Source organism: Suillus subaureus (assembly GCF_016647635.1).
Source record: "Suillus subaureus strain MN1 chromosome Unknown BJ212scaffold_6, whole genome shotgun sequence".
In the NCBI taxonomy this organism is placed as follows: domain Eukaryota; kingdom Fungi; phylum Basidiomycota; class Agaricomycetes; order Boletales; family Suillaceae; genus Suillus; species Suillus subaureus.
The window spans coordinates 1,394,249-1,421,878 of NW_024538562.1; the positions used below are offsets into that span (position 1 = coordinate 1,394,249).

Below are 27,630 nucleotides of genomic sequence, written 5' to 3' on the forward strand. Positions count from 1 at the left end.
GACATGCCTCAGTCTAGCGAAATTGTTGTGCCACCGTGACTTGAGTCGATGGAACTTAATTAACATATACCGACCTCCCCCGATTCTATGAAGGATGTGATATAGATCGAAGGGAATATATAACCACTGGCATATTGAGTGCTATCTAACCAGCGTCGCTACTATTATCGGTAACTGCAAAGGAAGGAGAACGTTTCCGCTAGGGCGCGAAATCAGATCAGCGCTTAGCCTAGGATGTAGCGAAACTTTGACAACCATTTTTGTAAAATTTGTCAGCAGTAGAATGAATTGTGGCTTGAAGCGCCTGAGAACCACTACCAAGTAATCTCTAAGTGCGCACGATCTCTGCAAGTGACAGACCTTTGTGGAGGGCCATAGACAGCCCTATCGTTGACCTTTTATACAGTCTTTACTCGCTCACGACCGCCAGCTACCCCAGTCATGCCTCCAAAGAAGCAGAACGTACCTTCTGGTTCGAAGGTCAAGGATGACAAGGTAGATTATCATACAGCTATATCTCAGGAAAGAACTGATCGATCAGTTACTCTACGAAGACTTTTGGCATGAAGAATGTAAGTAGTCATACACTTCTTGTTGACATTTTTCTTGACCGTGTACACAGAAAAATAAATCTGCCAAGGTCCAGAAGCAGGTGCAGATTTTGCAGCAGCAACAAGCTATGACTGGAAAGTCCAAGGAAGCGATTGCAAAGGAGAAAGAAAAGGAACTACGCGAGAAAGCGAAACTCGAGGAGGAGAAGCGCAGGAAAGAGGAAGCTGCTTTGTTCAAACCTGTTCAGACACAGAAAGTACCTTTCGGAGTCGATCCCAAAACGGTGCTTTGCGCTTTCTACAAAGCTGGAAACTGTGAGAAGGGTAACAAGTGCAAATTCAGCCATGACCTCAATGTTGGTCGCAAGGTGGAGAAGAGGAATTTGTATGAAGATAGCAGGGAAGACAAGATGAAAGGTACGGTGTTCATGGATCAACTGGTCGAGTCTCTCATCGTGTCCTTTATCAGATACTATGGAGAACTGGGACGAAGAGAAGCTACGGAATGTAGTCCTATCGAGGCACGGCAATCCTAGAACAACGACAGACGTGGGTCAGGATGCATCACCGCTCGGACCTCTACTCAACGTACGTATAGATCGTGTGCAAATTTTTTATCGAGGCTATCGAGACCCAAAAGTGCGGAAATTTTGAACTCTGCATTTTGACCGACTTACAGTCATTTTCATTCAAGGTTTGGGTGGTTCTGGGAATGCCCTAATGGAAACGAAAAATGCCAATATAGGCATGCTTTACCTCCTGGGTTTGTGCTCAAATCGGAGCGCAAGGCAGCTGAAGAGGCAGCGAAAGCCAACACCATCAGTCTGGAAGACTTCCTTGAAATTCAGGCGAGTGTAATCAAGGAGTTACACAAATTCCCAAGGATCTCACGTTGCAAAATTACAGCGCCACAAACTAGGGTCAAATTTAACTCCAGTCACTCCAGAGACTTTCGCGGTATGGAAGAAAACTAGAATGGACAAGAAAGAGGCCGAGGTAGATGCATTGCGGAAAGCGAAAGAGACGCAACATGCGGCTGGTAAGAACTCGGGCATGAGTGGGCGAGATTTGGTACGTAGCAATAGGACAATACACAATCATCCCTTATTAACCCAAGAGAATTCTAGTTCCAATACAATCCAGAATGGTTCGAAGACGACGACGAAGAAACCGAAGACTGGGATCTATCAGTATACCGTCGGGAGCAAGGCGACTTGGAAGATGTTGGAAGGGTTGAAGACGACGTTCAAAACGTCAGGATATATAATGATAATGGAGATGGCGATTCTGGGGGGGCATTATCGGATAGCACGTAGGATATTTTATTGTGTATTTTGCTTCAGGAAGTCATATACATTCACCATTGTCACCTGACCATTCATTCATGAGTGTATTTACATGCACGGTTAACATGTCGACATCTAAAAGTCGCTTAATCTGCGTGACTACAAAGTTCACCGCTCCGACTCGGAAGACCCCAATAATTCAACCGAGACGTTGAACTTCTACTTCGTTCATTTATTTCTCTATTTGCAAGTCGACTCTTCCTATAGTTCGAACTAGATCTTAGTATACAAAAATGTCTCGTATTCCTCAACCATCTCCACGTCCAACGGTGAAGACGACCCTCGTGCCTCCTTCTCGCTCACGGGCTCCGTCGCCATCCAAGCCTGCCGCCAGTGCATCCTCTCCTCGCGTGAGGACTAAGTCGGTCCCAAAATCTCCGTCTAAGGCTATTCGTAGGCCACCACCCGTAGAAAATGAGCCACCTGTTCCCAAAATAACATTGAGCATCAAGGAAGCTGTCGCTCTGAAGCGGGCTGAAGCCAGAAAGGCCATATCTACTTCTTCATCTCGAGTAGGCCTTGGCAATAGTGCAGGCTTTGGTGATTTTGAGAACCTCGAAGATGCAGATCCGGTGGTAGCGAAGAAGAACGAAGAAGAAACACCCGAATTAGGGAGGTGGTCTGTGAAAGAGACCATTGAGCGTGCTCGAAGCACAGGTGAGTGGATGTAATTCGTGTTAGATGCGTGCCGTTGATCATACAAGGTCACTATTGCAGGTGCCATCAATTTGTCTTCTCGCTCTCTACCATGCATTCCTTCTGCCTTGTTTGACATTCATTTGGGAGTAACTCCTGATCCATTGAAGTCGGTAGCTTCAGAGCCACCCATATCGTCCTCCACGGATACTTCAAGTTCGTCCAGGCGGACTGGCCAACGAGAAGGTCCAGCGTGGTTTGAAGCCCAAGACTTGCATGTGCTCAAAGCGTGGAATAACGATATTGTCGAAATACAGCACGAAATCTCTCTCTTTGGATCACTGAAGACTGTTGATGTAAGTGTTGACCACGTCCTCCCGTGATAGATGGTATTTATATATGGTCTATTGCAAGTTGCATCAAAACAAGATTGTTCTCCTACCTGATACCTTTGCCGACCTTACGGCTTTGACTACCCTAGATCTTTCTCATAATTCCCTCACGGCGCTACCTTCAAATATCTTCGCCTTACCCAATCTCACGATCATGAATCTGTCCCACAACGCCCTTAGCGAGCTCTCCTTTGGTGCCCCGTTCCCGAAGTCTTCCTCACACAAAGCGCGAAACGATACCTTCAGTTCCGGCGGATTCTTTGGTCCTGTCATCACAAGAGCTTCGTCGCCACTGCCACGCCTGTCTGTCCTGGACGCGTCTCACAATAAGCTCACCGCTTCTACCATAGACCACGCCAATCTGCCTCCGTTGATGACAAAAGCTGACCTTGCCGCGAATCCCTTGGCTTTGGGAGACTCTAATTCGACACCTGCGTTTATTCGAGCCCTTAGTCACTTGGAACATCTCAAGGAACTTCGCTGTGAAACCGCCGACATCGGCGATGATGCTTTCCCCAGTAACTTATCCACTTCGAAAAGTCATTGTTTCCCTCGGTTGCAGATCCTTGATATGGGTGAAACTCGGGCTACCATGGAAGGCTTGCAATCTGCATTATCTGGGCTGAAACAGGATATTACGTACGATTTTACTACTGAGCAGCCCCCCGAAGGCACTCTGAGGGTGTCTGTCGGCAAAAAGGTTGTTCGGGAAGCTTGGGAGATAGAGACAGAGAGAAGGATGAAGAGTCGTGCGTCTAAAAGTGTGACAGATGCTGACAGTGCTAGTGGTTCCAGCAAAACAGACATAGGTCAAAGCAATGTGGATGTAGTCAAGGAGGCTTGGGAGATTGAGGCGGAACAGGGTTTGTTAACAGAGGGTGGACGGCGACGGGCAAGAGCGGCGGCGGTAATGTCTGCAGCAGATACTGCGGCACCTTTGAAGTCTATTCCCCTTATCGGACACGGACGCCCACCTACGCCTGCTAGCACCTCGCAACTATCATCGAGCACAAGTTTAACAAACCCGCAATACTACCATGCCACCACTCAAACGCTCACTTTGCCCCCGCTCTCAGCTCCGACAAAGAGTCATGCCCGATCCTTCTCTTTAGCAACTCCATTCTCGAGTGCACCGTCTTCTCAAGGCAAAACTGATTTTACTCTGCCTACACCGACCCTTCCCCTCGCTGCCATATCAGCTCAGTCGTTCGCACAAACGCTTAAGACTCTTGTGTTGAGCAACCGCAAATTCGATCTTTGCGTTTCTCTCCCAACCACTGGCAAGGTCTTACTTCCAAGCCTAGAGGAACTCGTTCTGGATGGGTGCGGATTCGGTGATCAAGTCTCCGTGACACATCGAGCTGATACGGGGACTACCACTCCTCCGCGCTCAAACGACACACTTCTACCTTTATTGACACGCTTTTTCCCGAGCCTTCGGATATTGGATCTGTCTTATAACGCTCTCACGTCAGCTTCGCTGCAGCAGGACGTCTTGTCTTCCCTCATCCTGGCTGACAGCTCCAATTCTCGTAAAGGTCTCAGGCACCTCAGACTCCGTGGCAATCGGATCAACGATCTTGATGCTTTCCAGGGCATCGCAGATCTGTTCAAAGGTAACCGTTCGGTGCCCGATTGGAAATTAGAGGAACTAGATCTCAGAGATAACGAAATTTCCAAGCTTCCTGCAGAACTTGGTCTTCTGCCTTTGGACGTCTTCTTGGTGGATGGTAACTTGTGAGTGGTTCGGCATGCGTTGATTGTATAGTGATGTTTACGCGCTTGGTAGGTTCCGTATACCCCAAAGGAGGGTTTGGGAAAGGGAAGGGACGAGGGGCCTTTTGAGCTGGCTGAGAGGTCGCTTGGAATGATACCCACACCGATGTGACTCCTTGCAATCGTCTTCCTTAGTTTGATAGCGATATGTTCTCCCGCTGTCTTTAAATTGCGAGTTGACGATGCAAACTTTTGATTCAGTGACTATTGAGTGGGCCAAGCTTTCAGTTCGGAGTTCCTACCTTGCTGAAAAACGAGATCAGACACGCTTCAGTTGCTTGTGTATCAGTGCAAGCAGCATCATGCTGCGTGAGGTGGATGGTAGGTCTGCCACTGGTGACAATATTGCAATATTGAAAAGGTTCCAAGGTAAGTTGTTATGCGGCCGGCCAATGGAAAGAAAAAGCGCCATATCCCAGTCTGATTAATGCATCAATAGCGATGTCAGTCAAACCACTAATAACTGGTCTGTCGTCCATCAACCATACTGCACCCATGCGAAAGCAGAAACACGACTCACTGTAATCCACTGCCCCGACATGCCACTCAAACCCGACCTGAGCCTGTTACACATTCCCAGACGCCGGTGAGTCATGTGGTTAAAGGATGCAACCTACTCATACTCACCGTAACACTAATTCCTGCAAGCATATTACCATCACAGTACTTTAGAGGGACACTCATCACCGAGGCTGTCAGTGGGAACCGCAGATATCGATGTTGTCGAAGCAGCAACAACGGCGAGGACGAAGACGCGTATGATTTATGAGCATGTGAATGGCATCAAATAAATCTGAAGGGACAGCAGGAGGATGGCCTGCTTTTAGGTGCTGAATATTTTGCGCTCCATGGCGCTTTACGGTTCGACAGCAACTTCGTCAAGATTTTGGCGTGGCAATCTCGACTACATGCACTGCCTTCTCTCCGATAGGGTCAGGTAAGAGTCTCGTGGTACGAGATTACTGCATGCAATGATAAACATAGTCACATAGGTGATGAAACACATTATGCTCCTCAGAATCGTGATTCGGACAGTGCCACGGAGCCGGCAAAATTAACTCGTCATCGAGTCCATAGCATTATCTAACAAAACTCAAGTCGTGCTCAAGGGTGAAATACAAGCTCAATTTAGGTATAATGTGTAAATTGATATGGCGAGATCATATAACTTCTGACGGCGATCGCCTCCATAACGAATCCTTCGGCTCAATGTTGCAAAGATCACGTATGCTCTTCACCCATTCCTCACGTCTACCTCTGCACGAAGTGAGATAGCTAAGTTGCTCCGGCGTGGGATGGTGGACGAGAAACATAAACAAATAGTCTGACATGTTGTTCTGTTGGACCACTGAAAAGGTATTTTCTCCACTTCTGATGAAAGCAGAGACATCGATGCAATTATCTGGAGTAACCTGTTAAATAAAGCTTATCAACTTCATTGTAATTTAGTATGTATACTGATACTCACGAAAATCGGTGGAGCTAACGGAATGATAAAATTCTTCCCATCCCGCTTCGTCTGCAATGAAAGATCCCCAGATGTGGGCCACGAACATGGCGAATGCATCAGTGTCTCATAGCATGGCGTAAGTTCATTAGCTTCTAGTGGATTGGATGGGAGACTAGGGAGATGATAGCAAGCGAACGACATACAGAGACTTTGTCCCAAATCTCTGTGAGCCGCTAAATTTGCGTACGGACAAGAGAAAATTGTCACATACGATGTCAATGAGGACTTAGTACGCTTCGACTTCGCCCACCGAGCAATGTGGGAATAACGTGAATCATCGAGGTTGAAAGTGATGTTAAGGGTCTTGCGACCTGATCCAAGTCCTCGCCAATATATCATCACAACCATTTCCCCTCCAAATCTCGGGGAATTGGGCTGTGGAGTAGTAACTGGACACGACAGAACTTCGCCTTTTTTGGCTCCCACATGGTCCGAGGATGTTGCGAGTGGCTTCGTTGGAGCTAGGGATTTCGTGTTTTGTTTTAGCGAAGACGTAGTAAAATCGGGAACGATGTTTTCTGGCGCACCTGAGGGATGTATCTCTGAATCTCGAGGCATATTTTCTGGTTGTGGGTCGCTCGTAGCAATATCAGTTACAGCGGATGTGATTTTTTCTTCGTTTGGCTGCTTAACCTCCACAGGAGCTGGAGCCTGGGTAAAAGTACTCGACCGATGAATAGTTTCCACAGCTGTAGATTGGTTCGCTGCCTTCAGTTCACTGGGTGGCGGTCTTGGATATATCCTTCCTGGCATGCGAGATGGCTTTGACTTCTCTGCAGCAGGGGCCCCTACTACACTGTTATTCAATAATACAAGCGTACCAGGTTGAGCAGCTGGATCCACCACAGGATTTGCGATCTTTGAATCACAAGCAGCTACTGTCTGTTGCACCTTAAGGCATTGCAGGTCGCGGTTTTTGATGTGCTCGGATAGTGAAGATCCCTCAGGCTTGAGTCGGCGCTTAGGCTGCAGTTTGGGGATAGCTCTAACTTCTCGGGATCCGACACTGGGCGGGAGAGCTGCTGAGCATGATATAGACGTAGTATTGAAAGTCTGCGTTGCCTATGAATTGGTATGTCAGATCACGAATGAACAGGGCGTGTGGCATATCTTACAGACGATTGAACTGACACCGCTTGCGAACTGCTAGGGAATGTTAGCTGCATGCTTGGGGTCGCGTCCCGGGCCAGTGTGACTGCAGGCATACGTAGCGCTGAGGTAGTGTTCTAAACAAGATCATGCCATCCCTCGAACCAGTACAGACTAATCTTAGTACGTCCACGAGAAGAAAGGGAGAAGAACTGCACAGTTGATGACCAAGTGGGCATAAAGCAAAGACTTTTCTTTCCAATCTAAGGGTTCCTTTGTCAAAAACTGTAGACAATGCTAAATTTTGCGACGAAGCAACCTTTATAGATTGAGAAGCCGTAGCGTGCGACCCCACATCAACAAAGGCTGAGCTCGTCTGATCCAACTTTTGTGCGGTGCATAACTTTGTGTTTGTTGTCATGCAGCGGTCTTAGTAGCGGTAGCGAGAGCAAAAGGAATTGTTTGCTATATAGTTTTCGGGTGGAAGCCCCGATAGCGGCCCCAACCTGTGCGAGAGAGAGCCGAGGTGAGCTGCGAGGGCGAGTGAGGAGCAGGTCTAGGTACCAGCCACCAGGGCCCCTGGAAGAAGGATGTAGTACTAGTATGTAGTTGAAGTTGACTACCTTTCAGTATCAGTAGCAATGTAGGCTGCGAGGGTCCTAGAGACAACGAGGACGAGGGAGTGGTGAGCGGGGAAGAGCAAAGCAGAAGGCAGCAGGCAAGTTTGAGCCTGCTGGAGCGTGGCGCGAGCACTGCGTCTGCATTGCCGCTGCCACAAAGTCCTAATTCTAACCCTACGCTCATGCCTCGCTTCGGGGTAGACTGTCAACATATGTACAAACTCATTGAATCATATTTGAAGCATGTATACGCAGATTTGATCTTGTCCCACAAGTACTAATGTCATGTACTACCACTGTCGCGACATCATGATGCCAATCAACTCGCTACACATTCCAAGATGACCTACAATACCAGTGAGCCGTGTAGTTGAGGGATGCAACCTACCCATAGTCACTGTAACGCGAATTCCAGCAAGCATGTATTGACCATCGCAGCACTTTAGAGGGACATTCACCATCGAGGCCGTCGATGGGAGTGACAGATATGCATGTACTGCTCCGATATCATCTACAGCAAGACTCAGGAAGAGCAACTCACGTACCAATTGTACATGTTGCGCGTACCATGCATCTGTGAGTTGAACCGGTGTGAGATGACAGATGTATGAAATGTGATGGTAGTATGTGCTCAGGCTGGGAGGAACTGGAGGTTGCAGGAAGTTCTGGTGGTAAATTCTGTGGTCAGCTTGAAGACGAAGCTGCCAACGCTGTGGCAGCACTTGTTCGTTTGCCCCCAAGAAGTACCATAAACCTTGGCTTGACTGACACAGTCAGGATTTCCTGCAAGAAGTTCCCCGATTCATCATGCACGTCACATCTCTGGGTAGCAAAAGAGCACCTGTGATGGTGATGAGGTCGTTCCTGCGCTTGTATGATGATAGCGAGCTGTAGAATACCTTCGTTTTGATATAGAGTCTGCCGCGCGACTTCCGCAATGAAATTAGCATTGCAGGAACTCGAAAAATGCATAATCATACCAACATGCTGTTAGATTTAATGACCGACGTCGGCAGCCACGGCAGGTGACAGGGTGATGTTGCTGTCGCGCTGAAAACACAATCCCACCATTTCTCAACGGATTTATTTTGTTTCACTTGAAATATGCTGGTATAGTATGTAGAACCTACTCAGTGAAGTAGCTAAGCAACTGCTTTAAGATTGAGTGTTGTAGAGAAAATTCACGAAATAATAGATCGTGATGAATAGAGTGTAAGGATAGTATAACTTTCAGAAAGCACAACTTAGAGGGTTGGATTTACCAGTAGTCAGAAGATGCTTGAGCACTGCGTCATTCCTTTCCTTTGAGAAGTTTGTCCACCGTCAAATTTATATCACTTAAGTGAACGGGAAAGCTTAGGCAATGCATGTTTAACAGTAGTTAACACAGGGGACTGGTTTCGCTTGGTCAGATGAGATTGTGAGTGCATTAAGAAATTGAGGATGATGAACAAGAATAACTTACAGTGAATAAACAGTGAACAAGCTTGATGGAATCAACACGTACAGCGCATGAATGGTGTTTAAGTTCTCGGCATCGCATTCTTATCGAATCATCTTCTCGAACGTCCGTAAGTTGGGAATGATAACCGGAAAACTAGTTGCTTTCCGAAGGGAAGCTGAAGCCATCGCGGGACATGAAAGTGAATTCCATTTCATGGACAGACTATCACATAAAAAAGGTTTCGGCGCAATTACTGGGCCTAGTTAGGATGGACCTCCGAGGATCTATACACCGCAAAAATATTGTCAGTAGGTTTCGAACCAACTCCAGGAGGCACATATTGTGAGTCCGTCGTGCCAACCACTTGGCTAAGACTACTTGGATGGACTGCTGAGGAATCCATTTATGAGTCAATGTCAAGGTGTGTTCCGATAGAAAAAGGCCTCATTCGGCAGGTTTCGAACCTGCGCAGTCGAAGGGAAACAGATTTTGATTTGATTTCTGTTGCGGAAACCACCGGGCTATAAGACTAGTTAAGATGGACCTCCAAGGAAGCCATGCACGAGTGAATCTTCAAGGCATGATCCGATAGCACAAAAGACTTGTCATCGGTAGGTTTTGAACCTGCACGACACAGTCCAAGAGACAGATTTAAATTCTGTCCTGGCAACCACTTTGGTCAGGATGAAGCTGAGATGTAGCTCCGAGGAAACCATCCATGAGCGAATCCTCAAGACGTGTTCCAATAGAAAAAAACACTAATCCATCGGCAAGTTTCGAACCTGCGCAGTCTAAGAGAAACAGATTTCGATTCTGCTGTGGAAACCACTTAGCTAAGACCAGTTGGACGAACCTTCGACGAAACCATCCATGAGTGAATGTCAAGGTGTGTTCCGACAGAGAGAAAGACTTGCCGTCGGCGGATTTCTGTTGGGGTAATCACCTTAGCTAGTATGCTTCGCAAGTTGGGATGAACTTCCGAAGAACTGAATGTCTAAGGCGTGAAATTTTGAAAGATTGTTGAGCAGGTTTCGAACCTGCAACAAAATTCTGTCCTGTTACGCTTACCCGTCGATGCCCACTGGAGTCTCTCTCGGGTACCTCTCATCCCCGGGCAGAAAGCGACAAGTCTATCTGTACATCTCTCTCAGTCGTATACAAGCGCGGTTTATAAGGGCTTCTGGTAGGGTAAGGATGCGGAAATTCACAAGACTGTCTAGCCTAGTGCTCTCAATGACGATTCAATGATACAATCGGGTGATTTACTTGCCTGTTATACGATACGATATGATTTTCCATGCAGGGACTGTCTGGGCATGGGTGGGAGATCCCCATTGTTCGACAAGAATCCAGCTACAATATCTCTAGCGTCCTGACATTCATCATGTCCCTAACTCGTGCGATGATATTGCAACCCGAAGCGATTCTTTTATACTCCCCACCCCGCTGCTGCGCTAGTAAAAGTGCACTAAAAGGCTGTCCAAGGCGAACGACTAATGCCAACTCTCGCGTGTGAGATCGCGAATCAGCCGGTCCCTGTTGCCCTAGCCAAAGTGCGCCCAAGCGCTGTCCGAGGCGAACGATTAAGCTCGACTCCCGCGTCAGAGACTGCGGACTAGCCGGCTCGTTATCTGAAGGAGACCCAGGCTCAGGCCTATCGTCCGTGCTCTGCGTCTCGTCTGCAAAGTCGGGCAGCCCAAGATCATGACGATTCCATGGACGTATGAGCAAGAATTTCTGTGAGGTGGGCCTTTCGGGCCAGAATTGAACCAGTGTGTCCGTCGTTGTGATTTCCAGGTCTTGAAGTCCATCTGCCTTTATATGATAAGTGCAAGGTGTACCGACCCTCCGTTTGACTTTTGTGACTGGAAATGTGATGCAAGGCAGTTGCAGTCTGCAGTTGGCGAAGCGAGGAGCACTGAGGTTGTCAAGGATGGTGTAGAGCTTCAAAGCTGACTCCTGATCCACATTATTTCGCAGCGAGGAGACCGATGACTGAATCTCGTCTTCGGATGGAGATGATGGTGTGCATGGCGGGCCTCTGTATGAGGCAATATCAGCTGGCAGACAGCTATTGAAGCTGGACGACTGTCCAACCCAGTCCAGGGCTGTGATGTCGCCCGAGTGAGCGATGATCTCCTGCAAGAGACGTCCGAGCGCGTTTTGTTTCTTCTCTCCGTAGATGACAGGTAGATGAATGCAGAAAATGCCAAACAATGAGTATGCAATGTCTTCCTGCAATGTGGTGACACGGCATGATGCCCATTGAAGTTTCTCTCGGGCATCTTTCATTCCCGGGCTGAAGACGACGAGCGCCCCCGCATTTATACCAGTTGAACGCTCCAACTCCTGCATGATACTGGCAGACTCCTTGTGGTTGGGTGAGCAGTCGTCGAGATATAGGGTCCAGTCTGCTTGGTAGAAGAGAACAATTGTAGGAGCGAGGAACTCCTGAACAGTCCATCCTCGGGTGTTCCAAACACTGTTTGCCAGTGCGCCAGACTTTGACGAAGGGGAAACATCCAATAGATAGATAATGGTGAGTGCTGAGTGGTGATACCAGACGAACATGGAGTGGACCGATTGTTGGAGCTCGACGTTATTGTTCTGGTCGATACAGCATGTATCGCTCCACGCCCAATAATGTCCTGCATCGCGAGCGATTTTGCAGAACTTCTGCAGCTTCACTATAGTTCCAGCTGGACGCAAGGTATACACGTCCTTGTCCTGGATTTCGTGCAGCCGCGGCTCCTTGGTTTCCCACCTATGGGATAACATGACCCAACTGAAGTACTTCACGACCACTTCTCTGATAGGCTCCGTTTGGAGGGGCCTATGCAGCATTGATGATGATAAGATCTCCTTGTACATTGTGCTTTTCATGAAGGTATTTATCTGTGCCTGTCGATCACATAGGTTCCCAGTGACGGTGTTAATTAGACGAAGGGGGGCATTTTCCAGGACATCATGTATGGCTTGTCGAATAGCATTTTCTACTTCAGATGGACTGACATATTGCTGGCGCAACTCTGAAAAAAAGTAAATCATCTTCAATTTGGCTCCTGAGGTATTGTTGGCTTACGTCGTATCTGTGAGTCGGGTGCATCATCCAACTTGGAAAGCATGATTTTGAAGGCCGCGATTGCGTCATCATAGCGCTGTGCTCCGTAAAGAACTGCATGCTTCAGTTTGTACCCAAGGTAAGACGATGGGTTGATTTCGATAACCTATGAATCAGCAGTTCGTCACCATAGCTAAAACATTGTCAGATATTGTCTGCACCTTTTCGGCGTCCGAAAGGGCCTCAGGATGGAGGTTTTGTCCCAACTTCACCTTACTGCGGTGTGCAAAGTAAGAGTCAGATGAAGAATATAGCTGGACTGCTGCCGAAAGTGTGTTCTTGATTGACCAGAGCTGAACCTCGCCATAGAGGTCTCCGACCACGACCGATTCTGCATTGGGAGAAATGGCGACGCATGTAACATCCACGATGTGTTTGAGTTGTTGTCCTATTTGCTTGTGTGACTTTGTGCTCCAATGTTGCACAGTCCTGTCGTCCGAGGCAGTTGCAATGAAGGAGCCATCAGAAGAGATGGCGAGCGAGTTAATGTCAGAAGTGTGACTAGTGCAAGGTTGACCGATCTGGTATCCATTCGAGGAGTCCCAGAACTTGACTTGTTTGTCATATGATGCAGAGACAAGTTGCTGGCTGTCAGGCGTCCACGCAACGCTGAGAACCCAACTTTCATGAGCGTTGATTTTGAAAACAAGTTCGGCGTTATCTGTGCGCCAAATCCAAATGGTACGCAATGATCCAGATGCTAATTTTAGACCATCTGGGTTGAATGCGACACTCGACACCCCACGCAGATGACCCTGGAGTGTTGAGAGGGCAGCGCCAGTCTCTACATCCCACATAATCACTGTCGAATCATATGACCCGCTTGCAAGTCTCTTGCCATCGGGGGAGAAGCACATCGAAGTCACCCAATTTGTATGCTTCGCCAGCGGATTGAATAACATCTGCTTGCTCTCGACGTCCCAGATGATGATGGTGTTATCTTTTCCACCGCTCGCAATTTGCCTGTCGTCCGGCGATACCGCAACTGAAAACACCTTTTTACTGTGTCCCATGAATGGCCCCCCTACCACTACTCCTTTCTGTATGTTACAAATTCGCAGGGTGCAGTCCCAAGAACCAGTGACGACCCGTCGACCGTCTTTGAAGAATGCGACTACCGACACTTTGTCCATGTGCAATCGCATCGTTTGCATTGGCGCCGGCATCGCGCGCCTTCTCACAGTATGCTTTTTCTTGTTTGCTACATCAAGTAGTCCTGACATGTCGTGATGGCCTAGACAAGGAGACAGATGGTCAGTAGTTTTTCGAGTTTATGAGAAGCATACCTTATAGTTACACACCGGGAGTTTGGGAGTTTTTCACTATGCAAGATTTGTTTCGAAATGTTAGAGTCCGTTCGGGAAGGATTATTTTGCCCAACTTTGCCCGACTTGAAAAAATAAAATCCGATTAAGTAAGCTCGGAGCTTGAAGCTGATGTCACGCTGATTGGCGTTATCAGTAACAAAAAACATATGCCACACATACTATCGCCATGCTCCCCTGTCTCTTACACCACACTGACAACCCTTCCGCTGATGACGATATGGTGGTCGAACAGGATGAGCAGGATGAGCGGGATGCACAGGATGAGCAGGATGAGCAGGCTGATGGGCAGGGCGTTGAGGATGCAGAGCAGTCAGATATCAAGAACCTCTGAGCTATCATAAACTTTTTCCAGGATATGGTTGTTTCAGCATCTGAAGTTGTCAGTCTTGCCAGGGATGCCCTTAACTCCTATACAAACACATATTACAACAAACAACCATACCATACTTCAGCTCTGTCTGGGATTGACTGGGTCAATGAGCTTCTGAACGGCCATCCAGAACAAATCCGATGTGAGCTCAGTGTACGCCACCATGTATTCATTGTATTGTGGGATATACTTCATGATGGTGGAATAACCAACTCAAAAAATGTAATGTTGGAAGAGCAGCTGGCTATCTTCCTGTACACCTGTGTTACAGGCCTTGCTGTACAGCACCTTGCCAAGTGTTTTCAATGCTCAAATGATACTATATCGAGGTATGTCTACTAGCTCTCATCCTTACATTTGTTTAATATTCTACAAGGTATTTCAAATGGATTCTGATTGCATTGTCCTCCCAACCAATATATTCCACCTATGTCTGGCTTCCAAATGCACAAACTCTAATACCTGCTGAAATCCTCAAGATGAAAAAATTATATCCCTACTTTGCCGATGTAATCAGTGCCATCGATGGCACTCACATTGTGTGCCATCCCAATGCTGTTGATCGTGATGCCACTCACGACTGCAAGGGCAATTTAACACAAAATTGCCTTGTCACATGCAATTTTGACATGCGGTTCACTTGCATGCTAAGTGGCTTCCCAGGGTCCACAGCAGACACTTGCCTTTACAATGAGGCTCACCTAACCAATTTCACCATCCCTCTGGGCAAGTTGTACCTTGCAGATGCAGGATTTGCCGCATGTGATGAGTTACTCATGCCTTACCACGGTGTGTACTACCACCTGGCTGAATGGGGCTGGGCAAATATGCTGTATGTTATCCCACTGACTTACCACCCTAGTACTTATTTTTTTCAGGCCTCACAATCCAAAGGAACTATATAATCTATGTCATGCGCAGCTCTGCAATGTCATTGAACGTATCTTCGGTGTGTTGAAAAAGCAGTTCCAGATTATTCGCATCCCTCCCAAGTACAACTTAGATATCCAATCTTGCATCCCTCCAGTGTTGTGTTTCATACACAATGTCATCCAATTCCACGACCCTGACGATATACTAGACTATCATCATGTGGATTCCGATGAGTGGGGGGCTCCTTATGACAGCGGCATGCTTGCTGATGGGCCACCCACCAATGCGGCATGCACCTGTGCACACAAAGTCCGTGATGAAATCATGCAATCAATGTGGGTTGATTATCTTCAAGAAAGGCTTCGCAGAGGCCAGCCTTTACTGCCTGATGTACAAGTAGAATAGTGAGGCTGTTTGTCATTTGTCATTTTTATTGTCATTTTTGTTGTTGTTGTGTTTGACTCACTCAATGTACAATGTATTGTTCCCTTGCTGCTAATTCAGTCTTGATTGTGCAAACACAAGTCCATTGATTGCAGTATGAATGAGTGAGATACATCATGGAGTTCAACTAGTTATATTTTCCTTTGCCCGCACTTCCCTCACTTCCTGTAGGCACCATGCTAAAAAAACCTCATGGACACCATCCTGTAGGATTGCATTATAATTATTGGCGATGGTGACGTCAGCTTGGAAAAGATCCATCATGGTGACCACCTCATGATCATTCAAGCTCTTTTCTTCTTGCACCCGAAGGACAGCGCACTGCTTACAGGCTGGGACAGGATCGGTCAAATGGCCAGCAACAGTGTCCCGAAACAACGAAGTGGCGTCAGCTATGCAATCGATGACTTTCTCCCCCAACTCTTCCAACACAAGTGGCATAGTGAGCCATTGAGATTTCGATGATCCCACTACACTCCTTAATTGGAATGTGGGGGGTGGGAATGAGTGCACAAGGAATCATCCCCATCAGATTTGTACTTCATTGCAAGTGATGAAGTAGATGTAGAAGTTATTGAAGGAGACATGAAGGGCTGGAGTGCTGCATTGAAACCTCTCAGTGTGACAGGTGTGTGAGGCGGCGGCGGCATTGACCTAGAGTCACTGCCCATCTCAACATTGCCAGAGCTACTAGGACTGAACTCAACCCAGTCAAGCACTTTCTCAAGCATTGACATGGCCTCATCACCCTCACCACTTGTGATGTTGCTACTGGCTGTTGGCGTATCTGTATTGTGGCCCATGGTCGCAGCCTGGCTCAAGCCAGCATAGAAGCCAGTCCAGCTGCTTGCAGTCACTGGGATGACACCCTGCAGCTTCTCAAAATGCAGCCATCCTTTTTTTTTGAAGGCCTTTGCATCGGGGTTCTTCTGTGTGAATGGTTAGTGTGGTAGAGCAGGAGAGATGGACAATACATACTGAAATGTAGTCCATCCACATAGTCTCGCCTTCATCATCAATATTAGCCCCTTTTTCGAAGTCATACGATACACCTGAAGCGTTGCTCAGTTTGTCAACCACCTTAAACACTTTTCTTAACTAAAAATGTGTCAGTTTCAGTACTGGCACTCAGAGACGAGTACTTATGCAGCTCCATTTAGATTGACAGGAATCAGCCGTCTTGGGAGCACCCTCAGGCACTGGACCTGCTGCCATATGTAGGGCAGCATTATTCCAGAAGGTCCTGGTGAAGTTCATCCCATCTCCCGCTTTGGAATGCTTGTCTGCGATATAGTCAACCAGCCTCATTTCATCAGCCAAAGACCAGATGCAGCAATCTCTCGTCTCTCCAGCAGAGTCTTGATCATCGGTGGCCACCTTCTTCTTGCCCTTTCCTTTCCCTTTGGGTGGCATCCTCAGGCTGGTGGCACTGCGTAAATGGTCAGACCTTGTTTGCATCCAGGTTGAGGGCATATTAGTGTGATAAGCCTACTGACTGTCACTGATCTGTCACAGTCATCTGGCACACTGGCAAGCTTACTTAATCGGATTTTAGTTTTCAAGTCAGGCAAAGTTGGGCAAAATAATCCTTCCTGAACGGACTCTTAGTGATCAAGTTGGCATTCTCACTATACATTTTGACACGGTAAAAATGAGAAAAATTGGATGAGTGGCCAAATCCTGGGCGAAATTCTACATTTTATGAATCATTTTGACATTGTAAAAGAAAGACATTTCACTGACAGCAAGATCTGAAGAAAAATGATCGAACATTTTGATTCAAATCTTGCACATAGGGTAAAATTCCTTTCCAATTAGGTAAAATGTGTTTCGAAATTTTTATTTCAAATTCTCCTCAAATTTCACCCCATGTAAGATTTGAATCAAAATGTTTGATCATTTTTCTTCAGATCTTGCTGTCAGTGAAATGTCTTTCGTTTACAACATCAAAATGATTCATAAAATGTAGAATTTCGCCCAGGATTTGGCCACTCATCCAATTTTTCTCATTTTTACCGTGTCAAAATGTATAGTAAGAATGCCAACTTTATCACTAACATTTCGAAACAAATCTTGCATAGTGAAAAACTCCCAAACCCCCAATGTGTTATGTCGTCAATCGTATGTGTCGTGAGTAGAGTTTGATTTCTGCCCACTTGTAACTTATCTCATGTAGGCGCTTATCCGGCTGGGTTACTAAGTAACCATACTAGAACTGTCACGGCGTATCTTACAACCACAGTTCTATGGGCACCCCTGGATTTTCTCGCCAGCTTATAATTATCACTGATCACCCATTTTCCAGCCAAGTCATTACCGTTCTCGATCAGAACAGTAGTATCCTTTAAGTCCATTTCATACAATGTGATCAACTGATTTTACTGATTTAAACTGGAGCCGCGCCGTGTGCAAGCATGTGACACTCTGGACTACCTCTGCCGGCATCTCCTTCGTAGCTATTACCCACCTGTGTGAATTCAAGGATGTGGTGATATTCGGGGTCAGCGAGCCATCACGCGCTGTGATCGAAAAGGTCGAGCGTAAAGTCACAAAGGCTGGCGAAAGGTACCGCTGCGCGCGGACCGCACTAAACAGCCTGTGTGATCTACTTGTAGAGCATAGTTTTGTGTACCTCCTTTTGTAATGAACACTACCCGTTGATACGGTTCTGTCCAACAGGCGAGGAGTACGTAAGAAAGGAAGAAAACCCTTCAACAAAATCCGTCCACTTCGTTGACCTTGCAGGGTTCTGGACCAAGTACTCGCGCCATGATCCTCTCGTGTTTACAAGTAGGAATCCTTGCCACTTCGCTGGCCATTTTCCGTGCAGGAATAGTGAAAGCATCTCCAAGTTTGCCTCGCAGTGGTACGTATTATCCTAGACACTTACACAAATCATGTATACACTCAGATTCTACCAGCATCTTCAAGACAGGTGGAATTTCCAGCGGTTGATGTGCCCTCTCATATCAACCCGTATCCTGATAAACCACGTATCACCTTCAGTTCTTCTGGGACTTTTAAGTTGACCGTATTCTCGGATCTTCATTATGGCGAAAATCCCTGGGATGATTGGGGACCTCAACAGGATGTTAATAGCAAACGCCTGATGCGCGGTGTACTGGCTACTGAGAAGCCTGACTACGTGTATGAATTGTGTTCACTTTCCTCCAAGTTGGATGTTAGTAACGACACAGCGTCTCCAGCGTACTGAATGGAGATTTAATCACTGGCGAAGGTGCGCTCAAATTGACTTGGGCTGATTGTTACCCCTAGTGACATTCCCTTGTTTTACATAGATACTTTTCGGGAGAATTCTACCACTCTCATCGACCGCATAGTGGCTCCTCTAAATGAAGCAAAAATCCCCTTCTCTTCTACATACGGGGTAGGTCTATTTTTATATGAATCGTTCCTAGAGATGTATATGACAAAAACACTGTTTGTTAGAATCACGATAACGAGGCAAACATCACACATCTTGAAGAAATACGACGGGAGCAGCTCGATAGTTATCTAAGCTACACTCGCACCGCACCACCTGGTATTGGAGGGGAGGGAGGGGAAGGGAATTATTGGGTTCCAGTATGTTATTGAAGTGTGACTTTTCAATCAGGATTATTGACTGTACATATGATTGTTGATCTGGAGGTCTACGAAAAAGTGACAGGTGCCTATCACAAGGATAGGAACGTTCGTCGTTACTTACCTTCCTATTTTGTTTCCAGATCTGACGCCTGCTTTGATCCTGTGGTTTTTTGATTCTCGAGGTACACTCCTACCTTCTGCCAGGGAGTCTTTTGTCGAACCACTGACGTTCTCCGACTCCTAGGTGGTTGGTCCCCAGGATCCACATCTGCGCCACTACCCGACTGGGTGGACGACTCTGTAGCAGGATGGATTGAGCGCGAGACAGCTGCAATGGAAGCTGGATGGGATTCAATAGAAAGGAGAGAGCGAGGAGCGTTAGCCTTCGTACATATACCTCCGTAAGTGGAACTTATTCAATTACCATGTCCTCTTTCTGAAATAAACAATAAAAGACATGCAATCGAGAATGTGCAGAAGACGCTGAACAGCACGGCAAACCCAGGACTAAATGGTGAGTGAGATCGAATATGTTTGACATCGTTCGGTTGCTCACTTCTATGGATTTTTTTCAGCCGACACTCTATCCCAGGGATCAACACAAGCCACTACTGACCCGTCATCAGCCGGAAAAGACCAACCATTCTGGGATGCGTTGAATGCCAACGTCAAAAACCTACACGCAGTGATCTCTGGGCACGGTAAGTTCCCTGATTTGCAAGTTTTATCTTGTCGCTTATCATACGGCTATGTGTGGTTTCTTCACAGATCATGGCGACGAGTGGTGCGCCCGTGAGCCTACGAAGGATGTTATATTTTGTTTTGACAAGCACTCCGGGTATGTGATCTTCACCTGACCCGTTTGGTTCAGTGCATACTCATCATCTACTCCATTTACTCCCATTGCATGCATGATGTCTCAGATATGGTGGTTACAGTAGCCCAGGATGGGGTCACGGTGTACGGAATATTGTGTTCCCCTCTGCAGATCCTATTGGTGGGCTTGAATCGTGGATCTTACTCGAGGACGGAGAGACGACGGCAAGAGTTACACTGGACGGGAACTATGGTCGATGATTTGCGATTCGGTGACCAACGTTTGTTGTGTGCATACTTGTCCATGGGAGTTATCACAGCATCACACACGTTTACACGCTTTTGGACAAGAGCAGTGCATGACATCAACCTATCACTTGGGATCTACGTGAACGTCACGGATCCTTCAACATTAGAAACTATTATATGTTCTTAAAATGATCAAAATTAATGTCCATCTGTGAATTGCAGTGTAAAGCAATATTGCACGCTCTACAATAATTGATGGGTTTGGCCAGGAGCTCAAGACTCGGCCAAGCTCTCCAATGAATTATCAGAGGCCTGCTGGACCCACATATTATGATACAGACCGCCTAGGCGTAACAATTCTTCATGAGTGCCCTGTTCCGCAACCTGGCCATCCTTAAGCACGATAATTAAATCTACGATCCAGGTGTCAATATGCCTGAGAAAAAATAAAGTGCAGCTAAGGTTCACCTGCTTCAACCACGGTGCGGAGCCTATGGGCAATAAATATGCTTGTCCGTGCCTTGTCCAGCAACGTGTTGTTTATACTGCGCATAAGCTCTGTTTCCGTGTGAGCATCTAGAGCCGAGGTCTGAAATCGCGGGTCAAGGAATATCCTATATGCAAATCAGGGACATGGGAGCTCACAGCTTCATCAAAGAAAAGGATCGGGGGATCTTTGAGTAACACACGTGCAATCGCCAACCGCTGCTTTTCCCCTCCAGAAATCATTAAACCTCTCTCGCCGACCGTGGTCTTGTAGCCTTCGGGAAGACCCATGATCGTGTCATGAACGCTCGCCTTCATTGCAGCCGCTTTTACCTCGTCGTCCGTGGCATCAAGGCGGCCATACCGCACATTGTGCATGATGTCAGAATGGAACAACGGCGTATCCTGTGGAACTACACCAATAGATTTCCGGAGACTCTGCACCTGAACGTCGTGAATGTCCTGGTCATCCACGAAAATCCGACCGGAAGATGGATCGTAGAAACGGTACAGGAGGCGGAAGACCGTGGATTTCCCGCATCCGGATGGACCAACTATAGCCACTTTTTTACCAGCCGGAACCGTGAAGGACAAGTTGCGGAAGATGGGCCGATCTGGATGATAGCCGAAGTTCACGTTCTCAAAACGAATAGAACCGCCTTTCAATGCCAGCGGTTTTGCGTCCTCTTTGTCCTTTCCCAGAAAATCGCGTCGGTAAAAACTTGTGATAAAGTAGCCCTAAGGCGTACCTTGGCGGGAGCATTGTCAGTTTGAAGATTGAACAATACTTCCATATCTAGGAGATTTTGACGCAGCTCGCGATAAATACTACCCAGGAAGTTCAAGGGAAGTGACAGCTGGAAAATTAGTTGGTTTGCCATGACGAGGTCACCGACAGTCATGGTCCCTGATCAAAGTTCGTCTAAGACTAGAGATGCGTTATGAAAGTTCGGCCGAACGTACCCTTCATGACACCTTGGGCAGCGAGGAACATGGTGGCTGTTAACGCGGTGGAAAAAATTATATTCTGGCCGGAATTCAGATATGCCAAAGATGTGGTGATCTTCACAGAAGATTTTTCGTATTGTTTGAGATGTTTATCGTACTGTGCAATCTCAAATTTCTCGTTGTTGAAATGCTGCAACAGAGTTTACGCAAAAATGATGAAAACATGCAACAGATAGATACCTTGACTGCCTCGTAATTGATAAGCGAGTCAATTGCTAGGGTCGCAGCTTTATTGTCCGCTTTGTTTGCATCGCGGCGAAATTGAGTTCTGAAGAAATTGAGTAAATGGGCCGGATAAGATAAATGGCACTGACCTCCATGAGGTTGTGCGAACGGTGAACCAAGTGTATGCAGCTAAAGCAGTGACAGTGATTGCGGCAAAATCCCAACCAAATTTCCAAGTCTATCTCAGTGGTGGGTAAGAAAGAAATCTGGATCAGCTCTTTGCTCACAAGTATTCCGCAAACCATAGATATCTCCAGGGCAGTCGGGAAGATGCGGAAAATAATGGCCTGAAGCATGAATGTGATACCTCTGAGATGCGACATTCAAAAGTTGTATTATGCTGTCGAAATGTGACATACTTGGTACCGCGGTCAATTGCACGTGTAAGTCCACCAGTTTGTCGTGCGAGATGAAACTTGAGATCCAAGCTCAAGAGATGTTCGAAGGTCTCCCTAGCAACTCTGCGAACCGCTTGTTGACCAATATTGGCAAAGACAACGTTCAGTAGTTCTCCAAATAGCGTAGCTCCCGTCCGAGCAGCCCCATCTGAAAGAATTGTTATAAGAAGTGGTGAATTCACATAGCTATTGACTCACATCCGAGGATGAGAGAACCTGCAACGACCCATACCGTCGAATCGGCCATTACGTCTAGGTTTAACGCGTCAATCACAGACTTGAACAGCTGAGGCACCTGAACATTTAACACCTGATGAAGTTATGTTTGGATTCAGTCACCCCCCGGTTTCTTGTGCAGCACGCCACACCTTGCCAGCAATCAAAAGCCCAAATCCAAGGACAACACGACCGCGTGTGCCCCAGTCATTTTTCGGCCAGACGTGACTCATCAGTCGTTTGACGATAATCCAATCTTTTCTTCTCTGCTCTTTCACAGTTACACTGTCGGAATCAACCGATTTCGGACTACTAGTGGCTGCAGCAGGCGCGTCATTCGCGTGGAGAATGGAAGACGATGTGAAATTTGAGGTGAAAGGCGTCAACTTCAAAGAGGAAGGGCGTGCATGTAAACTCCTCATAGGCTTTCCACTCAATCCGTGATTCGGACGTGAGATAAGCCGTAGGGAAGTAGCGGCATTGGAGAACGCTCGAAGGGTTGCTGAACGACAAACGAGCCGTGAAGCGAGAGGCGTTCCTGTCCACATGGACGAGCAAATGAGCCTTGACGCTGCCGCCTGCGCAGCCAAAGGGTAATACTGTAATTCCGAATTCCCGAAGTTGAGTCGGTTCGGCTTCGCTCGAGAAACGGTTGATCCTATCCACAATGATTTTGTAATATTGCACTCATTTCCCCAGAACTTCTATATTTAGCCACACGGTATCACGAGTCGAGCTTTTCGCAATGTCATTGCCAAGGTGAGTCCCCACGTATGTCAGTACAAGAACGGGTACCAGCGATTCAAGCCGAGTCCCGACTCGCTTTTGGAACAACAACTCATCGCACTTATTTTTCAGACAGGGCCAAAGTTGAAAGCTGTCGGCATTCAAGCAACTAATAGAACGATTGCCTCACTAAGTACGTAGGTTATCGTAGTACAACTACTGATTGCCCGCGCAAGAACTCAGACAAGGGAGGAGATTACTTTCAAACCCAAGATCAAATTCAGTCCAAACATGACGAACGAAGATGAAGTGTACCACAGCTCGCCGCAAAACCAGGTAGAAAGGCAACATACGAAAATTCCATGCCTCGGGCGGAGCTAGCGAAGCCCATGACAACGGCCGACGAAGGTCAGGTTCGAGGGCTATGTCAGGTTTAGGGTTCATGGATCAGTACAAGGTCTGTGTCAGCAAGGAAATCTTTATACGGACGAAGCAGAGCAGCCGGCCGCAGCAACCTTTTGCACCTCAATGTAGCCCTAGACGATGGGCAAACAGAGGATTGCCAACGGACATTTGATAAAAGGGAGATAATGTGCAAACAAAGCCTCATTAGTTGGCACGGTGCAGCCCAGCTCGGCATGTAAGCAACAAATGAGTTTCACGGATTCTGGACGGGTACGCTTCTTGGGACAAAATCTGCAGGAAGTTGGTGAGCTGCCTCTATGAGGACAGGCACAAGCAAATTAGAAAGTGGACATCGGGAAAGGAAATCCACGACTGGCAAAACCAGCACTGACCACGGTGACATATGGAGCGCTAAGATAAGCCGTACGGAGAACAGCAAAGAAATACGGAAGGGAGGGGAAGGAAACACGGGCGGGGAGGACCTAGTCAGGCATCGAATAAATGTACATATCGCAGGCTTAGGAACGGAAAGCCGTTGAAGGACGAACAGATAGAATACACGTGACTACTAAACAGTGAAGGCGGAGCTCGAGACACAGCTGCACGGTACAAGCTCTGCATGAACGACCAGGAGTAAAATTTGGATGTAAGGTCATTGGGTCAAATCGGGTGCAGATAAAAGTAATAAAGATGTTCAACAAACAGCCCTCGTGGGAGTCTGGGAATGTTACCTGGGACAGACTCATCGGCCAAGTACACCACACCTCCGAGTCGGGATAATGTGAGCTCCAGGTCTTCCAGTGCACCTCATGCTGTCCTTGCAATGCATGTGTTACAATAACTGCAGTGCTAGTAAATTTTTGCTGATCCGAGCAGCATATTTAAGGCTTCAAGCAAACGTTTTACTGGCATCCGGCCGGAGACACACCTTATGTAGGTCAGCCTGATCAGACCAACCCAAGGCCAACTTGTTGCCTACGGGCGGCCACTACTCAGGCGCCCGGAGTTTCTCGCACGGCGTTAAAAAAAGCTCATGTCAAGTCCGTGATGGTGTACCTGAATCCTCCAAGAGAGCAGTTATTGGCTACAGACGTACGAACGTGCCCGCCAAAGAATGGCGCTGTCAACATAAACCTTACAAAGGCGAGGCGGATACGATCACCCTTCTAGGCCTGAGAATCCAGTGAGTATCATCCATGTGGTACAGTATAAATGATAATGTAGGTAGGCGGGTGCCAGCTACAGGCTTTCCCCATAACCTCAGGGACCTTATACTCCGTGACTCACGATGGCTGCAATTCCTGAACAACAATCCAGCCACGGATCGTACCATGAGAAGGAGCAGGTTACCGTGACGCTTGATGAGCGCCGCCGCGCTGCTCTGGAAGTAATCGACAATGCGCCTTTCTCGTAAGTTTCACAAAATTTTAAATTCTGCAAAAATATATTTCACTCCTACTAGGTGGTTCCATGTCAAGGTTTGCTTGGTTGCCAGTGTAGGTTTCTTTACCGACGCGTAAGTTTCTATATCGTGTGGTAGTCACCTCCGCTCACCTGTCGCCAGCTACGATATATTTGCCATCAACATCGCCGCCACCATGTTGGGCTACGTCTACGGTCACACAGGTGAGCATGCCGCCCCTTTTCTCCCATAGTGTTATGTTAAAATATCCGAAGGCAATCAGCTCAACACCAACCAATCTTTGGGTATCAAGGTAGCAACTCCTGTTGGCAACTTGGTTGGTCAACTTGTTTTCGGATGGCTCGCAGATATTGTGGGCCGTAAGAGGATGTGTCAGTGTTTTTTCGTGTTCAAGTTAACCACCTTCATTAATCAATGTATGATAGACGGCGTCGAGCTCATGGTCATGATTATTGCAACTTTCGCTCAGGCGCTTGCAGGCCAGGCTCCAGCAGTGAGCGTTCTCGGTGTCATCATTGTCTGGCGTTTCGTTGTAAGTGCAACGAACTTCTGGAACGTCTGTACCTTATCTCTCTGTCTGTAGATGGGCGTTGGTGTCGGTGGTGATTACCCTCTGAGTGCCATCATTTCCTCAGAATTCGCCGCTACACGTTCACGTGGTCGTCTCATGACTGCCGTGTTCGCTGCACAAGGATGGGGCCAATTTGGTTAGTTGATATTTTTCTCCTAAAACGTTTTCATTAATACATCGTGAACGCAGCTTCCGCTCTAATCGGTATTATCGTCGTCCAAGCATACAAGAGTGAAATCCTCAGTTCCACTTTCCCTTGCGTCGTCCCTGTCGATTATATCTGGCGTCTCGTCATTGGTCTTGGATGTGTCCCCGGTGTTCTTGCACTTTACTTCCGTCTCACTATTCCTGAAACTCCTCGTTTTACCCTGGATATCGAGCGCAATGTCGCACAGGCTACTGCAGATATCACTGACGTAATGAATCCCAAGAGTCACACCACGGATGAAGATGTTCCGGCGCAGTATGTCGCAGCTCCAAAGGCAACTCGCGCAGACTTTGTTGCATACTTCAGCCAGTGGAAGAACTTGAAAGTCCTGATCGGCACTTCTTACTCCTGGTTCGCTCTCGATGTAAGTCCCAATTTAGCTCTTTTGAGGTCGGAAATTAATGTTCACATTCAGATTGCTTTCTACGGTCTTGGCTTAAACAGCTCGATCATCCTAACCGCAATCAACTTTGGTAGTCCCACCGGTGACAAAACCTCGTCACTTTATGTTTACCAGAACTTGTACAACATTTGTGTTGGTAACCTTATCCTCTCCGTGGCGGGCTTGATTCCAGGATATTGGGTGTCTTTCCTTTTTATCGACTCCTGGGGCCGCAAGCCCATTCAACTGATGGGCTTCACCGTGCTCACCATCCTTTTCATCATCATGGGTTTGTACATTTCACCACTACGATTACGTGTATAAGATTAACGATTACTGTACAGGTTTCGCTTATGATGCATTGAACGCCAGCACCTCGGGCAAGAACGCCTTTGTCTTCCTGTACTGCCTCACCAACTTCTTCCAAAACTTTGGCCCTAATACCACCACTTTCGTCATTCCTGGAGAGGCTTTCCCCACTCGTTACCGTTCGACAGGCTTCGGTATCTCTGCTGCTACTGGCAAGCTCGGAGCTATCATTTCCCAGGTCGGCTTTGCTCAACTTGTCAACATCGGCGGCACGAACAAATTTGTGAAACACATGTGAGCAGCGCGAACATTCTGGATCCGTGTTTAGAAGCTAATGTGGTTTCGTAGTATGGAGATCTTCGCTCTGTTTATGTTGACTGGTGTCTTCTCTACACTTCTCATTCCCGAGACGAAACAGAGAACGCTCGAAGATATCTCGAATGAGGAGCAGGAAGGTTACGTCGCAGAGGCTCCTAAGTAATTGTGTGCTCGATTATGATTTTTTTAATTTGCTTTTTTACTGTATATATATAGTGCGGACTATTGTTTATGCATTACACTTGGTCAATGTAGCATCGTATGCATGCCGCTTATTTCAATAGCCAAGAAAACGTGATTGAAACTCACCAGTAGCTGTGTATCCTCAGGCCTCAACGCTCAGCATTATGTCAGTTTGCGATCAGGAGCAGTGACTGGTAACAATACAAGTACCTTCAGGGCTGGCTTCATATGCTTGCCTTGATTAACTTATGGCGCTCCGGCGGGACCTAACGTGTTCTACAGCTATAAGCTCGTTTATTATCTAGAAACTAGAGGCGAGCGCACGCGAGGAGAGTGAGAGCTAGGTAGAGAATATATTCTATACATTAGTTACGATTGGTATAATACCTCGCTATTGAGAGAAAGAAACGTGTAAGGCTTACATCTCAGTATCTGGAGGAGATTGAGATGTTGCAACTCGTTCTTTTATCGTACAGTAGATTATAAGGAATAACGAACATATAGTTTTGTGAATATACCGTCGAGAGGTTTTGGCCGATGGCGACTCATTGCGCGCGCCGCGTACTTGGTCCGACGTCAACGAGCTCGCTCCTGGTGCCCTTGCCTGCTACTGACTCCA

General features: G+C 47.1%; 8 protein-coding genes across 8 annotated transcripts; 4 read left to right on the plus strand and 4 right to left on the minus strand.

Moving 5' to 3' along the window:
• Positions 1–181: 181 nt before the first annotated feature.
• BJ212DRAFT_1335133 (uncharacterized protein) lies at positions 182–1,956 on the plus strand. Its single transcript, XM_041334900.1, has 8 exons — positions 182–495; positions 555–572; positions 623–968; positions 1,021–1,100; positions 1,150–1,190; positions 1,246–1,399; positions 1,458–1,622; positions 1,679–1,956. The coding sequence occupies exons 1-8, from the start codon at positions 442–444 to the stop codon at positions 1,865–1,867; spliced, it is 1,047 nt and encodes a 348-aa protein (XP_041196740.1). The 5' UTR covers positions 182–441; the 3' UTR covers positions 1,868–1,956.
• Positions 1,957–1,992: 36 nt separating this feature from the next.
• On the plus strand, positions 1,993–5,009 carry BJ212DRAFT_935503 (uncharacterized protein). Its single transcript, XM_041344384.1, has 5 exons — positions 1,993–2,554; positions 2,615–2,889; positions 2,948–4,662; positions 4,715–4,912; positions 4,965–5,009. The coding sequence occupies exons 1-4, from the start codon at positions 2,131–2,133 to the stop codon at positions 4,794–4,796; spliced, it is 2,496 nt and encodes an 831-aa protein (XP_041196741.1). The 5' UTR covers positions 1,993–2,130; the 3' UTR covers positions 4,797–4,912; positions 4,965–5,009.
• Positions 5,010–5,504: 495 nt separating this feature from the next.
• On the minus strand, positions 5,505–6,630 carry BJ212DRAFT_1335143 (uncharacterized protein). Its single transcript, XM_041334901.1, has 4 exons — positions 6,423–6,630; positions 6,170–6,374; positions 5,696–6,113; positions 5,505–5,635 (listed from the first exon to the last, which is right to left on the minus strand). Exons 1-3 carry the CDS (start codon positions 6,557–6,559, stop codon positions 5,862–5,864), a joined length of 594 nt encoding a protein of 197 aa, XP_041196742.1. The 5' UTR covers positions 6,560–6,630; the 3' UTR covers positions 5,505–5,635; positions 5,696–5,861.
• Positions 6,631–10,717: 4,087 nt separating this feature from the next.
• On the minus strand, positions 10,718–13,708 carry BJ212DRAFT_1477836 (WD40-repeat-containing domain protein; the record flags this gene model as incomplete). The annotated part of the gene is made up of 3 exons (XM_041339611.1): positions 10,718–12,393; positions 12,447–12,591; positions 12,647–13,708. 3 exons carry the CDS (start codon positions 13,706–13,708, stop codon positions 10,718–10,720), a joined length of 2,883 nt encoding a protein of 960 aa, XP_041196743.1.
• A 2,652-nt stretch (positions 13,709–16,360) lies between these two features.
• On the minus strand, positions 16,361–16,793 carry BJ212DRAFT_1209638 (uncharacterized protein; the record flags this gene model as incomplete). Its single annotated transcript, XM_041329203.1, has 3 exons — positions 16,361–16,429; positions 16,470–16,588; positions 16,637–16,793. Coding segments are annotated over 3 exons (345 nt in total), but the record flags the coding sequence as incomplete, so codon positions are not given.
• A 1,348-nt stretch (positions 16,794–18,141) lies between these two features.
• BJ212DRAFT_1575137 (Metallo-dependent phosphatase) lies at positions 18,142–20,437 on the plus strand. The gene is made up of 12 exons (XM_041342127.1): positions 18,142–18,366; positions 18,422–18,647; positions 18,707–18,738; positions 18,800–18,888; positions 18,951–19,085; positions 19,152–19,170; positions 19,229–19,270; positions 19,333–19,489; positions 19,544–19,602; positions 19,664–19,789; positions 19,857–19,926; positions 20,012–20,437. The coding sequence occupies exons 1-12, from the start codon at positions 18,270–18,272 to the stop codon at positions 20,163–20,165; spliced, it is 1,206 nt and encodes a 401-aa protein (XP_041196745.1). The 5' UTR covers positions 18,142–18,269; the 3' UTR covers positions 20,166–20,437.
• BJ212DRAFT_1264711 (P-loop containing nucleoside triphosphate hydrolase protein) lies at positions 20,427–22,908 on the minus strand (the record flags this gene model as incomplete). The annotated part of the gene is made up of 11 exons (XM_041330430.1): positions 20,427–20,566; positions 20,622–20,742; positions 20,799–21,332; positions 21,389–21,546; positions 21,603–21,777; positions 21,828–21,915; positions 21,962–22,050; positions 22,100–22,181; positions 22,232–22,418; positions 22,469–22,580; positions 22,639–22,908. 11 exons carry the CDS (start codon positions 22,906–22,908, stop codon positions 20,427–20,429), a joined length of 1,956 nt encoding a protein of 651 aa, XP_041196746.1.
• A 1,997-nt stretch (positions 22,909–24,905) lies between these two features.
• BJ212DRAFT_1264299 (major facilitator superfamily domain-containing protein) lies at positions 24,906–26,991 on the plus strand (the record flags this gene model as incomplete). Its single annotated transcript, XM_041330411.1, has 10 exons — positions 24,906–25,027; positions 25,080–25,133; positions 25,182–25,243; positions 25,295–25,411; positions 25,466–25,572; positions 25,624–25,747; positions 25,801–26,183; positions 26,235–26,490; positions 26,546–26,804; positions 26,859–26,991. The coding sequence occupies 10 exons, from the start codon at positions 24,906–24,908 to the stop codon at positions 26,989–26,991; spliced, it is 1,617 nt and encodes a 538-aa protein (XP_041196747.1).
• Positions 26,992–27,630: the final 639 nt, after the last annotated feature.